The 19776-nt window shown below is 44.4% G+C and overlaps 1 protein-coding gene across 4 annotated transcripts in view; it reads left to right on the top strand.

Annotated features, from left to right (window-relative positions):
- DENND3 (DENN domain containing 3) overlaps nt 1-16910 on the top strand; it is a 52153-nt gene extending 35243 nt beyond the window's left edge. For 2 of the 4 annotated variants that reach the window (XR_014513737.1, XR_014513738.1), the window contains exons 15-25: nt 2092-2354; nt 3488-3658; nt 4554-4683; nt 5038-5145; nt 7215-7351; nt 8249-8409; nt 10066-10199; nt 13584-13696; nt 13815-13952; nt 15520-16132; nt 16276-16910. Coding sequence is in view for 2 of the 4 variants with exons in the window: in XM_083450412.1 (XP_083306538.1) it covers nt 2092-2354; nt 3488-3658; nt 4554-4683; nt 5038-5145; nt 7215-7351; nt 8249-8409; nt 10066-10199; nt 13584-13696; nt 13815-13952; nt 15520-15720 (1556 nt within the window). In the remaining 2 variants the exon portion in view is untranslated. Of the gene's footprint in view, nt 1-2091; nt 2355-3487; nt 3659-4553; nt 4684-5037; nt 5146-7214; nt 7352-8248; nt 8410-10065; nt 10200-13583; nt 13697-13814; nt 13953-15519; nt 16133-16275 lie in introns of those variants that run through there. The other 2 variants (XM_083450412.1, XM_083450411.1) reach the window with 1 other exon arrangement.
- Nucleotides 16911-19776: the final 2866 nt, after the last annotated feature.

Here is a 19776-nt window from a genome sequence, read left to right as displayed (position 1 = left end):
TGGATTTTTAAAATGGCACCTACCTGGTGCAGGCAGGGACGCAGGTGGCGCTGTGGGTAAAAGCCTCAGCGCCTAGGGCTTGCTGATCGAAAGGTCGGCGGTTCGAATCCCTGTGGCGGGGTGCGCTCCCGTTGTTCGGTCCCAGCGCCTGCCAACCTAGCAGTTCGAAAGCACTCCCAGGTGCAAGTAGATAAATAGGGACCGCTTACTAGCGGGAAGGTAAACGGCGTTTCCGTGTGCGGCTCTGGCTCGCCAGAGCAGCGATGTCACGCTGGCCACGTGACCCGGAAGTGTCTCCGGACAGCGCTGGCCCCCGGCCTCTTGAGTGAGATGGGCGCACAACCCTAGAGTCTGTCAAGACTGGCCCGTACGGGCAGGGGTACCTTTACCTTTACCTTTTTACCTGGTGCAGGCAAAATTGCCAGCTTCACGTGGTTCGGTTGATGTCTCATTTTACACTTCTAATAACCTGTGTGTGTTTGCTACTGAGAGCTGGCATGCTTTCCTTGGCCAGGTCTGGGATCTGTCTCTGTACATTGGCTTGCACTGCCTAGGCTCAGTGGGAGACTGCAGCAATGATGCCAGCAGCAATTGCAGAGTTACTTGAACCATACTTAAAATGGTAAATTGATAATAGTTGCTGAGGTATTTTTTCAGAAGGCAGTTCTGCAGTCACAGATGGTATGTCTAGTAGCAGCTGATTTTGGTTTTATCTGTGGGACAGGTTTAGCAATTGGTTTGTGGATGAGGTATAGCCATCGTTCTGCTGTTGCTTCTCCATGTTTTGCTGTCGATCCATTTCTCCAGTTTCTTCTGAGACTGGGTTGCCCACTTCGTTTCACTTGCTTCATCTCCTCTCGTAAAGCCTAGTCTTTATGAAGCCACTTCTTCCATTCAGAAAAAAAAGAGGATAGATACTTGAATTTGAGATGTTAGGGGCCGTAATGGCAGAGGCAGCAGGCCAGGAACAAGAAAAGCGAGAGCTTACTGTTTTTATTTATATATTATTGGAAATTTTCAGTGGAGAAATAAAATGGAGGAAGGAAGGAAAGAAATGCAAAACAAAAAGAGAAAAGTGCTGCAAACTGTGACAAAATACAATGTACGGGTATATAAATAATATTATTCCAATGAATATAAAATTATTAACAAGTCATTATAATTTTATATAAATGCATTCCAAATATCATTATATTTATCTGTACACAATTTGTGTCCAAAAGCAATCCGTTCATATGTTGAGTTATATCTTGTATCTATTGATCAAAGGTATTCTCTTTCCAGTGAACCAATATCAGTCTTTTGGTTGCAGTAAAGGTGCAAAGAGTCTATCTAAGTGGACCTGCTGTCAAACCCCATATTGTTGACATATGATTTAGGATAATATTATCATCTGACAATTTTTATCCGCCCCCCCAGTAGTATTTATGCATCCTAATAGGTAAAGGTAAAGGGACCCCTGACCATTAGGTCCAGTCGTGGACAACTCTGGGGTTGCGGTGCTCATCTCGCTTTATTGGCCAAGGGAGCCGGCGTACAGCTTCTGGCGAACCAGAACAGCGCACAGAAATGCCGTTTACCTTCCCGCCAGAGGTAAACTTTGACGTGCTTTCGAACTACTAGGTTGGCAGGAGCAGGGACCAAGCAACGGGAGCTCACCCCATAGCGGGGATTCGAACTGCCGACCTTCCGATCAGCAAGTCCTAGGCTCTGTGGTTTAATCCACAGTGCCACCTGCGTCCCTATGCATCCTAAAAGTTTCCTCCAGAAATCCGTAAGCGTTGGACATTGCATAAACATATGTTTCAAAGAATCATTTTCCCTATTACATCTCCAGCGACATGTTGTCGTAGATAATCCCTTTCTATATGAATGAAACAGAGTCCAGTAAATTCTAAATGTTGTAAGATGTGGTTTATAATCTCAAAACACATTTGCCACAGAAGCTAAAACCTTGTCCCACTGCTTGGGTGAAAGGAGGAACTAGTTTGGCTTCCCGTGTCATGTCAAACCAGGTTAGCATGACTTTTCTCAGGGTGTCTCAGGTTGTGTAGAAATGTTAACAGGAAATAATGGTTCCTTTCATTTAAGGACATCAGAAACAAATAGACCCAGAAACATTTAAGGACTTTTACACCTACTGGAAAGAAACGGAAGCAGAAGCTCAAGAAGTAAACCTGCCTCCCAGCGTGATAGAACGCTTAGACAAAAACGAATGTGTCTACAAGTTGTCGTCCTCTGTTAAAACGAACAAAGGAGTTGGGAAAATAGCCATGACTCAGAAACGCTTGTTCCTTCTGACTGAAGGAGTTCGGCCCGGCTACCAAGAGATTGCAACTTTCAGGGACATAGAGGTGAGTGCGACATAGACTCAATACCCAAATTCCCTAATTTTGAAGATATTTATTATACAACTGCAGATTTGGGGCTGCCTTATATCCCAGTTGGTGGCCTTTATAGAGGCTTTTTATATATTTATGTGCTTTAGGGCTGATGGTGGTATGCACAAGAAATAGTTGAGGCAACCGTAGACAGTGGTACCTCGCAAGACGAATGCCTCGGAAGACGAAAAACTCGCAAGACGAAAGAGTTTTTCGTTTTCTGAGTTGCTTCGCAAGACGGATTTCCCTATGGGCTTGCTTCACAAGACGAAACGTCTTGCGCCTTTTTTTTTAAAACCACCAATGCATTCCTATGGGAAACCGTCAATGCACATTGGTGCTTCGCACGACGAAAAAACTCGTAGAACGAAAAAACTCGCAGAACGAATTAATTTCATCTTGCGAGGCACCACTGTATCTGAAACAGTCATTATCATCTTGTGTACATGTTTGGCTTTTAACATCAGTTTTGCCATACCAAAGTTTAATTTTTCGGGTCAAATTCTGTCTGGGGCATGTTTGGCAACCTATTCAGTGCTGGAAATTCTTGCCATCTCTTAATGGAACTTCATGCAAACTCTCCCACCCCCCAGCATTTTAATAATATCGCATACAATACAATCCGGGGGCTCGGTTGCATCTGCTGCAGGTTTGGAGAACCTTTGGCCATCTGGGTGTTGCTGAATTTCAGTTCCCATCAGCCCCAGCAAGCATAGCCAACGGCCAGGCATGATGGAATTTGTAGTTCCGCAACATCTGGTGGTTTCTCCACACCTGCTCTACTGTGACCATTGTTTGTTTAGAGCAGGCATGGCCAAACGTGGCCCTCTAGCTGTTTTGGGACTACAATTCCCATCATCCCTGACCACTGATCCTGTTAGCTAGGGATGATGGGAGTTGTAGTCCCAAAACAAGCTGGAGGGCCAAGTTTGGCCATGCCTGATTTAGAGAAAAGCATGTCTCCAGAAAGAGCTTAGAATCCGAGGAACTGAAAAAATTACGGGGCGGGGAAGGGATTTGGAGGAGACAGCTGTGTAGCTGTACTTTGCCTCACTTCAGTTTTCAGTTCTAATTTCTCCGTCTTCTCCCACTGCCCCCAAACCCAGGAAGTGAAGAGTACGACAGTTGCTTTCCTGCTTCTCCGGATTCCCACCCTAAAGATAAAAGCCGTGTCCAAAAAGGAGGTTTTCGAAGCAAATCTTAAATCTGAATGTGATCTGTGGCACTTGATGGTGAAGGAGATGTGGGCCGGGAAGAAAATGGCGGATGATCACAAGGTCTGGCACTTTGAATTGGCAGTTGCAATATGTTTTGTATTGTCAAAAGAAAAGTTTTATACGCTTTTACTATCCCGTTGACCTTTGAAATCCCCATGTTTTCCTCGCCTTCAGTTGTAAGAGAAGATTAATAATTAGAGAAGCGAAGTGACCAATTTTGCCAAGACTGCAGCCTTCGTTACAAAACCCACGATACTATTGAGCCTGACATCTTCTGTATCCATATTTTAAACAACCATTTTGTTGTATGGCTTCCTTGGCGCACATTTCAACCTGATTCTGGATGGATTGGTGCAATCCGTTTTTACTGTTAATGGGATGGTAGTTAAAGGTCCTGAAGGAAAGTATTTCCTCCCCTAAACTTAATAAGTAAATAAACAAAGGCTTCATATTCTTAGATTGAATTTGGTAATGTGATTATATAGAATATTGCATTATGCACACATGCAAAGCTGAATGGGAGGATCATGAACATACACATTGGGAGATAAACATGGGCTTTTTCTTAAAACAAAAGGAACAGAAGGCAAAAAGCAAGTATTATTATTATTTATTGAATTTACCGTATTTTTTGCTCTATAAGACTCACTTTTTCCCTCCTAAAAAGTATGGGGAAATGTGTGTGCGTCTTATGGAGCGAATGCAGGCTGCACAGCTATCCCAGAAGCTAGAACAGCAAGAGGGATCGCTGCTTTCACTGCGCAGTGATCCCTCTTGCTGTTCTGGCTTCTGAGATTCAGAATATTTTTTTCTTGTTTTCCTCCTCCAAAAACTAGGTGCGTCTTGTGGTCTGGTGCATCTTATAGAGCGAAAAATATGGTATATACTGCCCTATACCCGGAGGTCTCAGGGCGGTTCACAGAACATAATGGCTTCTTTTCATTTTGTCCCCTAGGACCCTCAGTATATTCAACAAGCACTTACGAACGTTCTCCTGATGGATGCAGTCGTGGGTGTACTGCAGTCCTCTAAGATCATTTATGCTGCTTCCAAGCTATCTTACTTTGATAAGATGAAGAACGAAGGTGAGCTGGTTTGTGGCTTAAATGCTCCTGCTAGAACCGTTGTTCTGTATCTAAGAGCATCGTCCAGAACTCTGTTGGTTCAAGGCATCTCCAATCATGCACCAAGCCCAGGAATACCTAGGGGCCAGAGTACAGTGTGTCAGAGTTTGACTGCACCCAAAGGCCCAGGGCTAGTAGTAGGAGGAGCAGAATGCTAGGACCTGTTGTGTGACTATTCTGACTGCCTTCCAAATGGACTTCTGTTTTCGTTCTGTGACTGGCCTTTATTTCTTCAGGCATTTGCATGTGTTTATGCTCCTGGGCCTGACAGTAACTTTGAAAAACAACATCATGTATTTGTCTGTTCTTCTTCAGTGCCCATGATGGTCCCCAAAACAACAAGAGAAACACTCAAGCACAAGATTAATCCGTCAGCTGGGGAAACTTTTCCACAAGCAGTAGAAGTCTTACTTTATACACCAGGTATTGTTGTTGTTTAGTCGTTTAGTCGTGTCCGACTCTTCGTGACCCCATGAACCAGAGCACGCCAGGCACTCCTGTCTTCCACTGCCTCCCGCAGTTTGGTCAAACTCATGCTGGTAGCTTCGAGAACACTGTCCAACCATCTCGTCCTCTGTTGTCCCCTTCTCCTTGTGCCCTCCATCTTTCCCAACATCAGGGTCTTTTCCAGGGAGTCTTCTCTTCTCATGAGGTGGCCAAAGTACTGGAGCCTCAGCTTCATGATCTGTCCTTCCAGTGAGCACTCAGGGCTGATTTCCTTAAGAATGGATGCGTTTGATCTTCTTGCAGTCCATGGGACTCTCAAGAGTCTACTCCAGCACCATAATTCAAAAGCATCAATTTTTTGGCGATCAGCCTTCTTTATGGTCCAGCTCTCACTTCCATACATCACCACTGGATACACCAGGTATGGAATACTGTATTCCTGGAAGGGGTGCGTGTCAGGGAACAATTGGAGTTGGTGGCACTTGGTGACATTACAGCACCGCAGTCTGTTGGGATGGGGTACGCTGGCTTCTCAACAAGTTGGGGAAGATAACAGAAAGAGGCCTCCTGGTGAGATATATGGCCGAGGAGAGGAGGCAGTAAGAACTCTGGTATCCTCATTCCAAGGCCAAATATTTATCTCACTAAAAAGGGACACAGGTGGCGCTGTGGTCTAAATCACTGAGCCTCTTGGGCTTGCCAATTGGAAGGTCGGCGGTTCGAATCCCGCAATGGGGTGAGCTCCTGTTGCTCGGTCCCAGCTCCTGCCAACCTATCAGTTCAAAACCATGCCAGTGCAAGTAGATAAATAGGTACCACTCCGGCGGGAAGGTAAACAGTGTTTCCGTGCGCTATGGTTTCCATCAAAGTATTCTGTTGTGCTAGAAGCGGTTTAATCATGCTGGCCACATTACCTGGAAAGCTGTCTGTGGATAAACACCAGCTCCCTCGGCCTGAAAGCGAGATGAGTGCCGCAACCCCATAGTCGCCTTTGACTGGACTTAACCGTCCAGGGATCCTTTACTTTTTACCTTTATTTATCTCACTATTCTGTGTAGGCTAAATCAGGGTTTCCCATAATTGGGTCTCCAATTGTTTTGGACTACAATTCCCATCACCCTTTACCACTGGTCCTGCTAGCTAGGGATGATGGGATTTGTAGTCCAAAGAAGAAAAAGCTGAAGTTTGAAAAACCCTGAGCTAAATGACACATGACAGAGTAGTTCAGGAGTGAATACCGTACTGCAGTGGTTCTCAGAGGCTGTGGCAGAAAAGGATGACATTCAAGGACAATCAAAGGAACATATAAGTATTTCAGTGTAGTATAGCATAGTATCAAAATAATTTATTTTGGCTATGCAACCAGAAAAAGTGTTTCTTCTCTCTGTTCTCCTGCCAGTCTAGAAAGTGCCGGTACTTTAAGCTGAAGCGTGGTTCTTACAATCACACCTGTGTTGGAAATATTTCAGGAGCAGGTCTTCCGTGTAAAGCTGATGGGCTGAAACCTGCATCCTCTTCATTCTTGGCTCTGTTAAGCTTTGTAAAATACAGGGACTGTCTTGAACAAAAACACAGTGAAAAAGGTAACAGCTGAGGGAGACGTTAATAGGCATCAGAAATACAACTGCTCTTCAGTGTTCCCCAGTAACCCAAACTGTAAGATGGCATAGCCAGATGTATACAGTGGTACCTCGCAAGACGAATGCCTCGCAAGACGAAAAACTCGCAAGACGAAAGAGTTTTTTGTTTTTTGAGTTGCTTCGCAAGACGAATTTCCCTATGGGCTTGCTTTGCAAGACGAAAGCGTCTTGCGCCTTTTTCTTAAAACCGCCAATGCGTTCCTATGGGAAACCGTCAATGCATTTCCTATGGGAAACCGTGCTTCGCAAGACGAAAAATTCACAAGACGAAAAAACTCGCAGAACGAATTAATTTCGTCTTGCGAGGCACCACTGTACTCTTAGATAGTACATTGCTCGATAATGTATTTGGTTCAAACGTATTTTATACCAAGTGTGTCCCTGTTTTCTCCTTCCAACGCTTAGGGCAACTTGATCCAGCAGAAAAACATGGGGATGCCCACCCAAAATTATGGTGTGCCTTAAATGAGGGGAAGGTGGTCGTCTTCGATGCATCTACATGGTCCATACAGCACTATCTTAAAGTAGGAAACTCTAAACTGGTAAGCAACACTGTGCAAATACTGCATAATTTTTAATTTGCTAGCAAAAAGTACTGAAGGGTGCATGGGCGTTTTTACTTTTTGAACTTTTCCATCCTTTTAGTTTTTGTTTTGGTAGAAGTGAGCTGTGTTGGGGTCTTTTCTGTTTCATTGTTATTTATGTGGCAATATATTCTGTCCAGATATACTGTATCAGGAAATCCAAGGAATGGCGCAGAAGGAAAACCACCTGTGTTTTCTTCTTGGGCGGTAAATAGTGGCTAGCTGCTAATGAAATTGACGCACACTGTTTGGAATTCTTCAAGGCTTCACTGAGAGATGGGGGCAGAGAGATACTGCCGGGAGGACCTGAGAGGCTCAAGTTTCTAAGCAGCATATATCAGAAAGGGGTACAGGTGTTTCCTTAAGTTCAATAGAAACAGTTTTCTGCTGCTCCAGAGAAGCGGACACGGAGCAATGGATCCAAACTACAAGAAAGAAGATTCCACCTAAACATTAGGAAGAACTTCCTGACAGTAAGAGCTGTTCGACAGTGGAATTTGCTGCCAAGGAGTGTGGTGGAGTCTCCTTCTTTGGAGGTCTTTAAGCAGAGGCTTGACAACCATATGTCAGGAGTGCTCTGATGGTGTTTCCTGCTTGGCAGGGGGTTGGACTCGATGGCCCTTGTGGTCTCTTCCAGCTCTATGATTCTATGAGTGTTTGGGATAGGGAACTGCCCATCTAAGAGACTCAAGGTTACAGACAGCTAAGTGGAATTTCACCTCTGGAAAACATTTGTGTGTCTTTCAGAATCATCAAGGCTTTTCAGGGATTTAACGTTTTGGTGTGATATTGAGAGCTTCCATCTTGCAGTGATATAGTCTTGCTGAGTATTTCTTCTTCTTCTTACAAATGCAGAATTGTATGGTAATGGTGGAACAAAGCCAAGTCTGGATCGGTTCTCAGGACTCCATTATTTATTTGATCAATACCCACAGCATGTCTTGCAATAAGCAGCTGAACGACCATCGCTCCGAAGTTGTGGACATCATTGTGAAAAATGGAGACAGCAGCTCCAGGTCAGCTGAATATATAGTATGGCAGGTTCTCTTGTTCAAAGACCAACTGGGATTGTATCCTGAGTGTAAGGGACCAGGGGAGAGAGAGAGAGAGAGAGAGAGAGAGAGAGAGAGAGAGAGAGAGACTTCTATTGGTGGACCCTCTTTTTTTCAAAGTGTTTCCCTCAAAAGGGGACTATGATATGCTGCCAAAAACCAAACTGATGGGCAGTTGCTTGAGGAATTTCTGAGCCCCTGTTTCTTAGGACCTCTTCTTTTCAGCCCACCTCTAGGTGAAAAATGGAGAGCAGCTTTGAATTTATTTACCCCCAAACCTAGAGGACACAGAAATTATTAACAAAGCTTAGTGGAAATTATTGTTGGAATACAAGGGGGTAGCTTTACAACTGTGCAGTCTCAGCATGTGGGGAAAATTTTAGTGAGAAGTTCATCTGAATGAAGCCATATGTCCAAGTATGAGGAATTTCATGGGGAAGGAAAAGGAAGCACAGCAAAAGGGTTGCACACGAGCGCTGTGGGAACTACAACCATTCATGGTTTTTGCAAGAGAAGCAGGATGATGCACCAGTTTGTAAAACATTTCTGTTCTCTTGTGCATGTCTGGGTATCTACTTGAAATATTTCACCTCTAAATTTTAAGTGAAAAACAGAGACGGGGAGCCTGCAGTCCTCTTGTCGCCCTGCACTACAAAATCCCTGACTCCTGGTCATGCTGGTTGTGGCTGATTGGGAGGTGAAGTCCAATAATTTCTGGAGGTCCAAAGGTTCCTTTGCCCCGAGGTAGTGGCTGGTTCTCTCCTGTCACCTGCAGAACTTTCTAATCCATGAGATGTGTCCAAATAGCAAGAAAACTCCTTGCGAAGAGATGAGCTTAGAAACTAGAAAATGTACGTAATTCATCTTCCAGTCACATTTTCGCCTTTTGTCCAGGTGGATGTTGGGGAGGTATGAGTACATTTGAAATAAGAGCAGTCCAGTTTTGAGCTGAGGTCTTAGTTCCAAAAGCTGGTTCCTCAGTTGTGTGTGTGTGTGTCTCAATATCTAATTCATGAGATCGGATATAGTAGGCTATTTTACGGATATAAACAGCAGCGCAGCCCTAAAGCAGGAGAAGTGTTATTGGACAAGTTTTAGTTCACTCCTTCTGCATTGCATTGAAGGGAAGCTAGAATCTAGATACCACAAAACTTGGAATGTGATTTTTGTTTAGCTTAAAAGCAGGAGGGGTAAAAGTAATGTTTGAAGACTGAACAATACACCACACACACACACACACACACACACACACACAGACTTCTCTGGCAGATAGTGACTCATGAATAGAATTACATGTTGTTACCTCAACCACAGTACAGTGGTACCTCGGTTTTTGAACGTCTCGGAAGTTGAATGTTTCGGTTTTCGAACATCGAAAACCTGAAAGTAAATGCTTCGGTTTTTGAATGCTTTTTGGAAGTTGAATGTGCCACACGGCTTCCGTATTGAGTTTTGCGTAAGTAAATGCTTTGGTTTTCAAACGTTTTGGAACTCGAGCTGTCTTCCGGAATGCATTATGTTCGAAAACCGAGATACCACTGTATTAATGTTTACGTCGACTTGTTAAATTTTTTTGTAACACATGTCCTAACATCACGTACTTTCCTTGCGCATGCGCAGTGAGGCCTGTTCTTGCAGCGTGGACGGGACAGTGATTATGTGGGACATCAGCACTTTGAAAGTGAACCACAGATTCCAGCTGCCCTGTGAAACTCTGACTGCTATCAAATTCCACAGTAACAGGCTTTGGTGCTGTAAGTTTCTGTGTCTTCATCTACCTGAAAAGAATGTAATTTAAAAGGAAGAGGGTGGGGAAGCCATATCTGACTTTGATTCATAAGAAATCGGCCACCTTCAGCCTTCCCCTGCTCTTTCTTGGAGACCGTCACCCAAATGCTTATAATAACTTTAGCGGACTTCAGCTGAAACCGTGGGACTGATTAATTTAAATTTCATTTCTGGGAAGACTCTTCCTTGCTGCAAATGTGAGTGTGTTGTTTCAGTGCTTAGCATTTCTCTGCATTAGGAAGAGAGCTCACCTGGTGCTCATGAACCTGACAAACTCCTATCAGAAACAGGGGTTTTCCTAACAGCGTTGGTATATCCCTTCAATGCTTAGTAGGAAGAAGGCAGCACCAGAAAATAGGGGGAGCCCCCAAAAGGTGCAGTGAACCAGATTAGGGTTCCAAACATGTTCTCTTTTCTTTCCTGTGAATCATTTACAGTGGTACCTCTAGTTACTAACTTAATTTGTCCCGGAGGTCTGTTTTCAACCTGAAACTGTTCTGAACTAGAGGCGTCCTTTTACTAATGGGGCCTCTTGCTGCCGCTGTGCCGCCGGCACACAATTTCTGTTCTCATCCAGGGGCAAAGTTCTCAACTCAAGGTACCGTATTTTTCGCTCTATAGGACGCACTTCCCCCCCTCCAAAAATTAAGGGGAAATGTGTGTGTCCTATGGAGTGAATGAAGGCTCCCTGGCTTCAGCGATAGCAACGCGAAGCCTCTGAAGCGCAGAGGGAGTGCTCCCTCCACGCTCCGGAGGCTACGCGTTGCTTTCGTTGAAGCCTGGAGAGCTAGAGGGGTCGGTGCGCACCGACCCCTCTCGCTCTCCAGGCTTCAGGGATAGCCACCTGAAGCCTTTGCAGTGCGGCGGGAACTCGCGCTGCGCTCCAAAGGCTTCGGGTTCCTTTTGCTGAAGCCAGGAGAGCAAGACTCTCCTGGCTTCAGCAGAGAGGGAGAGCTGTGCAGCGCCCCTTCAGCAAAGCGGGAGGAGAAATGGAAGGGGCTCCGTTTCTCCTGCCGCTTAGCTGAAGGGGCGCTGAGCAGAGAGGGGGAGAATTTTTTTCCTCTTGTTCTCCCCCTCTAAAACAAGGTGCGTCCTATGGTTGGGTACGTCCTATAGAGCGAAAAATACGGTACCTTTTCCAGGTTAGCAGAGTCTGTAACCTGAAGCGTTTGTAACCGAGACGTTTGTAACCGGAGGTGCCACTGTATATCCTTTTGCTAAACTATTCCATAGTTAAGAATATTAGTGTTAAGGTTAGAAACAGAAATACAAGGTGTGACCGGAAAGTTGGGTGAATGGTCACAGAAATTGGACAGAAATCTGATACAATGTGCCATTGACAATGTTCGTAGAACTTTTGGAAACTTCTGGAGAAGTCCTCCTTTCATACTGCTTTCAGTTCCCTCGTCACAGCAGCTTGGACATGTTGGGAAATCTGTGCCTTTTCAGGGCAGATTTCAGTTTTGGAAAAAGAAAGAAATTTGGTGGAGCCGGATTGGGAGAATATGGAGGGTGGGACAACTCAGTAACCTCAGGAACGATTTCACTTGGAATATGAAATCCTTTTGCCATCCTTCAGATGGGCAAACGCTGATCCCGCATCAATAACTGTTGAACTCTGTCGCCATTTGCAGCCGTTCTCCTTGTTGACGGTCTGCCAGACCGAGGGTCATTTTCAATTTTTTGCCACCCTTCACGGAAATGCTTAAACCACTCATACGCTGTCTTTCGGGTTACAGCTTAATCTCCATACACAATTGTGAGCATTTCGTGGGTTTCCGATGCCGATTTACCCCATTTGAAACAGAATTTTATATTGACTCTCTTCTCCATTTTCAATCGCAACGCACTGCACTATTAACATCGCAAGGGATCGTTGCCTTAGGAGAGCAAGAAAAATTCTCCAGGATGACTTACACCCTGGCCATCACCCCTTTAATCTTTTACCCTCGGGCAGGAGATATAGAAGTATAATCAGCCATACCAACAGGCTAAAAAATAGCTTCTGTCCATGGGCTGTTAGGCTGTTCAACAGAAAATAACATAGCGAAATTGACTTGCGAGGTGGTGTGTTGTTCGATAAGAGATTGAGTGTTTGGGGGTGGGGGAGGGAGGCTCATTTAATTTCATTGTACATAGGTTGTACAATGACAATAAAGGTCTTATTATTATTACTAAACAGCCCCAAGACGGACAGGTCATGGCTGAGAGTTTAGACTAAATGTGATCCACCTGGAGAAGGAACAGGCAAACCACTCCAGTATTTTGCCAAGAAAACTCCATGGACATAAAAAAAGGAGAATCTTTGAGAAGAAAGTGAGAGTTTCCAAGGCATGCTCTGGTTCATGGGGTCACGGAGAGTCGAACACGACTGAGACGACTAAACAACAACAAAACAGCTGCCACATGAATGTAGGCCGTCAAATAAATGCTGAGACCCGTGGGCCTATGTTAGCTGAGATATGGCCAGACACCTCCCACATATCTCTGTGAATCCAGCAATTCCTATTATCACGTACAGGGGTGATTCACCCTACTTTTCGGTCATGCCTTGTATTTACTTATTTAGTGTAAATGATCCATGCACCACCATCTTCATTTCTGCTTTAATGAGACAATACAGTGGTGCCTTGCAAGACGAAATTAATCCGTTCTGCGAGTTTTTTCATCTTGTGAATTTTTCGTCTTGCGAAGCACGGTTTCCCATAGGAAATGCATTGACTGTTTCCCATAGGAATGCATTGACAGTTTTAAGAAAAAGGCGCAAGACGTTTTCGTCTTGCGAAGCAAGCCCATAGGGAAATTCGTCTTGCGAAGCAACTCAAAAAACAAAAAACTCTTTCGTCTTGCGAGTTTTTCTTTTTTTTTTTAAAGTTTTTTATTTATACAACAAGAAAGACAAACAAACAAACACCGAACACAAATACCAAACCATCACAAAAACAACCATAGACACACAATACTCCTAGCAGACAATAAAACATCTATTGGTCTTAACACTAAAGACCCGACCTCCCGTCCATTCCATACTTCAAATTCATATTACTTATTGCCCATACACATTTTTTCTTATAATTAAACTTATTCTCATTAAATCTAATTTCTTATATCTACCTTACAACTATTACTGAAGTTCCTCGAATGCTGCAATGCATTGACAGTTTTAAGAAAAAGGCGCAAGACGTTTTCGTCTTGTGAAGCAAGCCCATAGGGAAATTCGTCTTGCGAAGCAACTCAAAAAACAAAAAACTCTTTCGTCTTGCGAGTTTTTCGTCTTGCGAGGCATTTGTCTTGCGAGGTACCACTGTAATATCTTCGTTACTAAGCGCTTTATGAATGTTTGTTTTAAGGTATAGGGAGCTGTATTCTTGTCCTCTCAACAAATGGTATTATTCGGCAAAGGGTACAAATGGAAGACAACGCGAGAGCCACGCCCTTCCTCTGTTTCCAGTTGTTCCCCGAGGTATGTAACAGTAGATTGCGGCAGCTGATTTGTTACTACCACCTTAACCTAAACGTGCTAGACAATCCTTTGCATTAATAAGAGTATTCTCTTGCCTTTCTCTTCGCTTTTGCCTTAGAGTGAACAAGTGCTGGCATCATGTTCAGCGAGCACTGAGTTGTATTTCTGGAACATGACTGATCTCTCGACACCCTCTCAAAAGATCAGCCTGCAAGACTGCTCAGAGATCACGTGTATGATGAAAGTTAAAAACCAGGTAAATCGGATGCAAAGGAACTCTGTTTGCCTCTTGTGGCTTACTCAGCGATCTCAGCTATGATACAGAAGTCCGTCTAGGTTTATGCAAGAGCTGCTTGCTAACTCCATTCAGTTGTGGTTAGTTTTTCACTTCCCCCCTCTGCCATAATTACAAGCCGCTTTTGAAGCTCCTCTCAGATTTGCCACATCACAAATCTAAAGTTTTGTTCGGCTCATGGATTTGGTTTCAAGGTTCTTTAGCTATAATCCCCTCGTTGTTTAATGAACCAGCCACACTTGGAAAGTATTTTTTTGTATTTTTCCTTCAAGGACTCCAGAATGGCATTATGTAGCTTTTTCATGATGCATCCAGAATTAGTGAAGGCAAAATGGTGTGTTCTGTCATTTATCAGTTTGCTTGTATCTGATAGCCTGTGGATAACCATACTCTTCCCTTCCTAGTTATAGGAACTATTTATAGTTATACCAACTATTTATAGTTTACTTACAATGGAGTGGTCAGTCTCAAATACCTTATTTTAATTTAAATAACAATTACCGTACTACTCCGTGTATAAGACCAGGTTTTTTTCTGTAAAATTTATGTTTAGAAGTTGGGGTCGTCTTATACATGGATAGTGCATAGGGTGGACGTTTGATTGGTTGCTGCCGCAGCTGTCAGCAGCTTTTGGGCGTCTTATGGTTTTTGCGTCAATGGCGTTGATTGGCTGACGCTGTGATAATAAGGCGGGTGATTGGCAGCTTCTGCTGGCGAGAGAAGAAGAAGAAGAGTTTGGATTTGATACCCCGCTTTATCACTACCCGAGGGAGTCTCAAAGCGGCTCACATTCTCCTTTCCCTTCCTCCCCCACAACAAACACTCTGTGAGGTGAGTGAGGCTGAGAGACTTCAGAGAAGTGTGACTGGCCCAAGGTCACCCAGCAGCTGCATGTGGAGGAGCGGAGACACGAACCCGGTTCCCCAGATTACAAGTCTACCGCTCTTAACCACTACACCACACTGGCAGTCAAGAGGTAGATTTTGTGGTGCGTGTTGAGCGATTTTTGGCAGCCCCCCCAAAAAAGGTCAACAACTTTGGGTAACCCCCCAAGCTCAACAACTCTGTGCCTTCTCCCCCATTTTCTTAAATTAGAGTCCCCCAAAATAGGGGGTGTCTTATACATGGAAAAGTACGGTAATATAAGCAGATGGTGATGCTAGCTTACATGGTTACTAAATGTTAAACTTCACTTGGCTATGCAGCTAACATGTTGAGTTGATCCATATTACTATGCAGTTCTCTGTTTTCCTGTTTCAACAAAACACCTTCTCAGAAATGTATGCTGAGGCATTAAAGATGAGCTATATATTTGTGTCTCCTGAAGGTGATCACATATGCCAAAATAAGTTGGGCATTAATACTTACATTAATAAATTAGCTATTAGTCACCAGTTTGAGGTCTCCCCCCCCCTACTTTCTTGCAGCTGCTCCTGTTACTGCTGGAATAAATGATTAAAATAATGCATATTTACATGCACAATGGAAATACAGTATTTTGTTTTAAAAGGACCTGTTTGCCTTTCAGATATGGGTTGGCGGCAGAGGTCTTTCTCAAGGCAAAACCAAAGGAAAGATCTATGTGGTTGATGTGGAAAAGAAAACGGTGGAGAAAGAATTGGTTGGGCACATCGACACGGTGAAAGCTCTTTGCTCGGCAGAGGACAGATACGTTCTTAGCGGCTCTGGAAAGGAAGAAGGGAAGATAGCAATCTGGAAGGTTGAATAAAGTTCAGTGTTTCAGTTTTGTTTAATTCAGTTTTTAAGGCTGGGAACAGAGAGTCCGTTGGCTTCAGTCTTGTGTGTATCTTGTTCTTCCTTCAATGTTTTAACTTACCAGATCACTTTTCAGGGTAATTGTTCTAGAATTTCTGTTCTAGAATAGCAGAAGTAAATGTATATTATGACCGTGAATACACTGAGTAAGAAACTTGAAAATGCACTAGGAAATCATTGAATGAGTCTTTAATATCAAATTGTAGATACCAGCTGAAGTTTATTATTTGCTGCGTTGTAGGATCAATGGCACCTTGTTCAGACAGCGTAATCGGGTTCTGTGCTTCCTGAATGACAAACCGTTGCAGTGCAATTAATCCGTTAAGCTTAGAAGGGTGAATGATGACTATTGCCCTTAAGACTATATAGGGTCTTTTAAATGGGATAAGTTGGTTGACAGAGACCTGTCTTTTCCTGGCTTACCATTGTTGATCTCAAGACTCGTTCCAGGTTGAGTTACTCCACTGAGAATGAATGAGGATGCTTTTGCAAGAAGGGAGGTTCTCACTACACTGTAGAGATCACTATAGTAAAATATAAGCTTTTCCCGCCCAAGGTGCTGCAGTCACGAGACTTTTCCACTAGCACTAGTGCATTGAAGAAATTTCCCCTTCTGAGGATTGTGGTTACTTGCTGATCTGAAAGTAAATTGTAAATCAGGTTCTCAACTCCCTAAAAGTGGGACTGCTGCTTTCTTTGTTTATACATTTAACACACTCCAGTGAGATGGAATAATTTTATATTGTACCTTAATTTTCAAAGGTGCTTCCATTTAATTGCGAACATAAGCTATGCCACTCTGCCCTTTTCAAATGCTCTTACTTCCCATCAGGAGTCCTTGCTCACAAATGAGTCGTTCCCCTGCCATTTTTTGATATTTATAGCTGAAATGTAAATAAGCAATTCTGTCCTCCAACTTTTTAACATATAAAGTCATTACATAGTGAGCCTGAAGGAAACTTTTGACGGCCTTAACTTTCGTATTGGGATAGTGTGTTGGATAGCGTTGTAAAGACAGAAATATTTGCTATTTTTGTAAACAGTTTAATAAAAGATTGAAGTGTTACAAATTGCGAATTTCATATACCCTATGAGTAACAGAAGGATTTCTATCTACTAATAAAACCATGCCTTTTTGGAGTAGCTGAAGCTAACTTTTCAATTTTTTAGCTACTGAAAAATCTGTACTGAATGTAACGGGTTGGAATAGTGAATACAAAGATCAGCTTGAGAAGGACAGGCTTCATACTTCAGCTGACATCAAACATCTTTATTCAAATATGTGTGGAAACTGTGACTTATGTATTGCACTGCCATGTCTACCTCTAAGAGGAGCAGATTTATCCAGCAGGTAAAGGGTAAAGGGACCCCTGACCATTAGGTCCAGTCGTGGCCGACTCTCGGGTTGCGGTGCTCATCTTGCTTTACTGGCCGAGGGAGCCGGTGTACAGCTTCCGGGTCATGTGACCAGCATGACTAAGCCGCTTCTGGTGAACCAGAGCAGCACACAGAAACACCGTTTACCTTCCTGCTGGAACAGTACCTATTTATCTACTTGCACATTGACGTGCTTTCGGACTGCTAGGTTGGCAGGAGCAGGGACCGGGCAACGGGAGCTCACCCTGTCGCGGGGATTCGAACCTCCGACCTTCTGATCGGCTTGGAGAGAGATGTGAGGGTGACTTCCAAAAGTTTATTTGCTTCTGCAATGATGAGGCGCTTCCTTTTAAGTAAGCACACCTGAGTTTCCAGCGTGCACACAAAACATTTGTCCAATCTGGTGCAAGATCACTCTGTTCTCCTTGTAGGACCTTCATAAAAGAGCAAGCAGGTAAAAAATGGAAAACAAGCGAGGTCCCAACCAAAGAAGAATGGCGACTTAAACTGATGGCATACGCGCATCTTGCGGATTTAACATATAGAAAGAAGAAGAGAAACAAGAAGAATATATGTTTAAAGAAGACTGGGAAATGTTTACTGATTATTTGGGTGAAAATTGTATACACTTAAAAACACTGGTGGCATTAAGATAAATTCAACAGTGTAAAGAAGTTTTGATGGTGTAATAATGGATTACCGAATGGTTTAGTTCATATAAAATATGCAGGGATGTATGGTATGCAAAATGAACCAGAAAAAGAGAAGAAGGGAAGTCATTGATTTAAGGTCTAAATGAATATTTTGAAATGTAAATTATTATTTTTTAATTACCGTATTTTTCGTCCCATAGGACGCTCCGTCCCATAGGACGCACCTACTTTTTTTGGGGGGAAATAAAGGAAATTTTTTTTCCCTTTATTTTCCCCCCAAAACCAGGTTGGGGAACAGTGGGATGGCGGCGCTGCGCCTCCCCGCTGTCCCCGGAGTTTGTGGGGCTGGCCGATGTCTGCCCGGCGCGAGGGGCGCTCTGCTTCAGGGCGCCCCATGCGGCGGGCGACAGGCTGCGGACACCTGCGCGAAGCACGGGGAGTCCTCCGAAGGGCGCCCCGTGCTCCGCGCTGCAGGCTGCCGCCCGCAAGCCTTGCGCGCCGGGGGGGGAGTTCTCCCCCGGTGCGCAAGACTTGCCGACACTTGCGCGAAGCACGGGGAGTCCTCGGAAGGGCGCCCCATGCTCTGCGCTGCAGGCTGCCGCCCGCAAGTCTTGCGCTCCCGGGGGGAGTTCCCCCGGGTGCGCAAGGCTTGCCGACACCTGCTCGAAGCACGGGGTTTCCTCTGAAGGGCGCCCAGTGCTCCGCGCTGCAGGCTGCCGCCCCCAAGCCTTGCGCGCCCAGGGGAACTCCCCCCCGGGTGCGCAAGGCTTGCGGATAGCTTTCTGGAGCCTGGAGAGCAAGAGGAGTCGGTGCGCACCGACGCCTCTTGCTCTCCAGGCTTCCGCGAAAGCCTGCATTCGCCCCATAGGACGCACACACATTTCACCTTCATTTTTGGAGGGGAAAAAGTGCGTCCTATAGGGCGAAAAATACGGTATATATATATATATGAGCAAGCAGGTCAGCACAGAGTAAAATTTAACTGGAACCCGAAGTATTAATGGCACCAGAGATGAGGCACGCAGCCTTTTTGTAGACCACCACCAAGTGAAATTTAACAAGCCACCTGAATTATTAGCAGCCAGTCTTTCAAAGATAAGTAGTACACAGCTGTTGTGACTTTCCTTCTTCGTTTTCGAACTCTGATAGCATCGGAGCTTTGAGAAGCATTTGTGCTGATTTGTACTCATGTTGCTTGCATCAAATGAAAAGGCCATATATTCTAGGGAGCCCCAGCAATGGATACAGCAGTCGCTGCTCTGTTCACCGTTTGGTCGTGCTGAGACACAGCTCTTGAGCATGGTGGGTTTGCAGTGTAAGAAGGTGCACTGGGGACAGCAAATGTATCAAACTGGTACTGGGCACCTTCTGTATTGCTCACTAAGCTGGGCACAGAGCATCGTCCACAACACTCCTTGCAATACAAGGGCCTTGCAGCCTTCTCTGTCATCCACTGAGGTCCAGCTCCGAGGGCCTTCTGGCGGTTCCCTCACTGCGAGAGGCTAAGTTACAGGGAACCAGGCAGAGGGCCTTCACGGTAGTGGCGCCCGCCCTGTGGAACGCCCTCCCATCAGATGTCAAAGTGATAAACAACTACCTGACATTCAGAAGACATCAGGGAAGTTTTTAATATGTGACATTTTAGTGTATTTTTCATCTTTGTTGGAAGCCGCCCAGAGTGGCTGGGGAAACCCAGCCAGATGGGCGGGGTACAAATAATAAATTATTATTATTATTATTATTATTATTATTATTATTATTATTATCCTTTTCAATGCAGGGAGCAAAGTAAAGAGAAGCTTTGGTGCTCCAGTAGGTGGTGGAGAAAGGACATAAGAAAAGCCTTGCTGAATTTATTGATTAGATTCCCCTCCCACCTTTCCTCCAGGGAGTTGTATCTGCTGGCATGTATCACCCCCTCCCCATCTTAACCTCACAACACCCCTGTGAGGTAGGTGAGACTAAGAGACAGTGGCTGG

This window comes from Podarcis tiliguerta (assembly GCF_965153285.1).
Source record: "Podarcis tiliguerta genome assembly, chromosome: 7".
NCBI lineage: Eukaryota > Metazoa > Chordata > Lepidosauria > Squamata > Lacertidae > Podarcis > Podarcis tiliguerta.
Note: the sequence above shows the minus strand (reverse complement) of the source record. Positions and strands in the feature narration are given on the sequence as shown.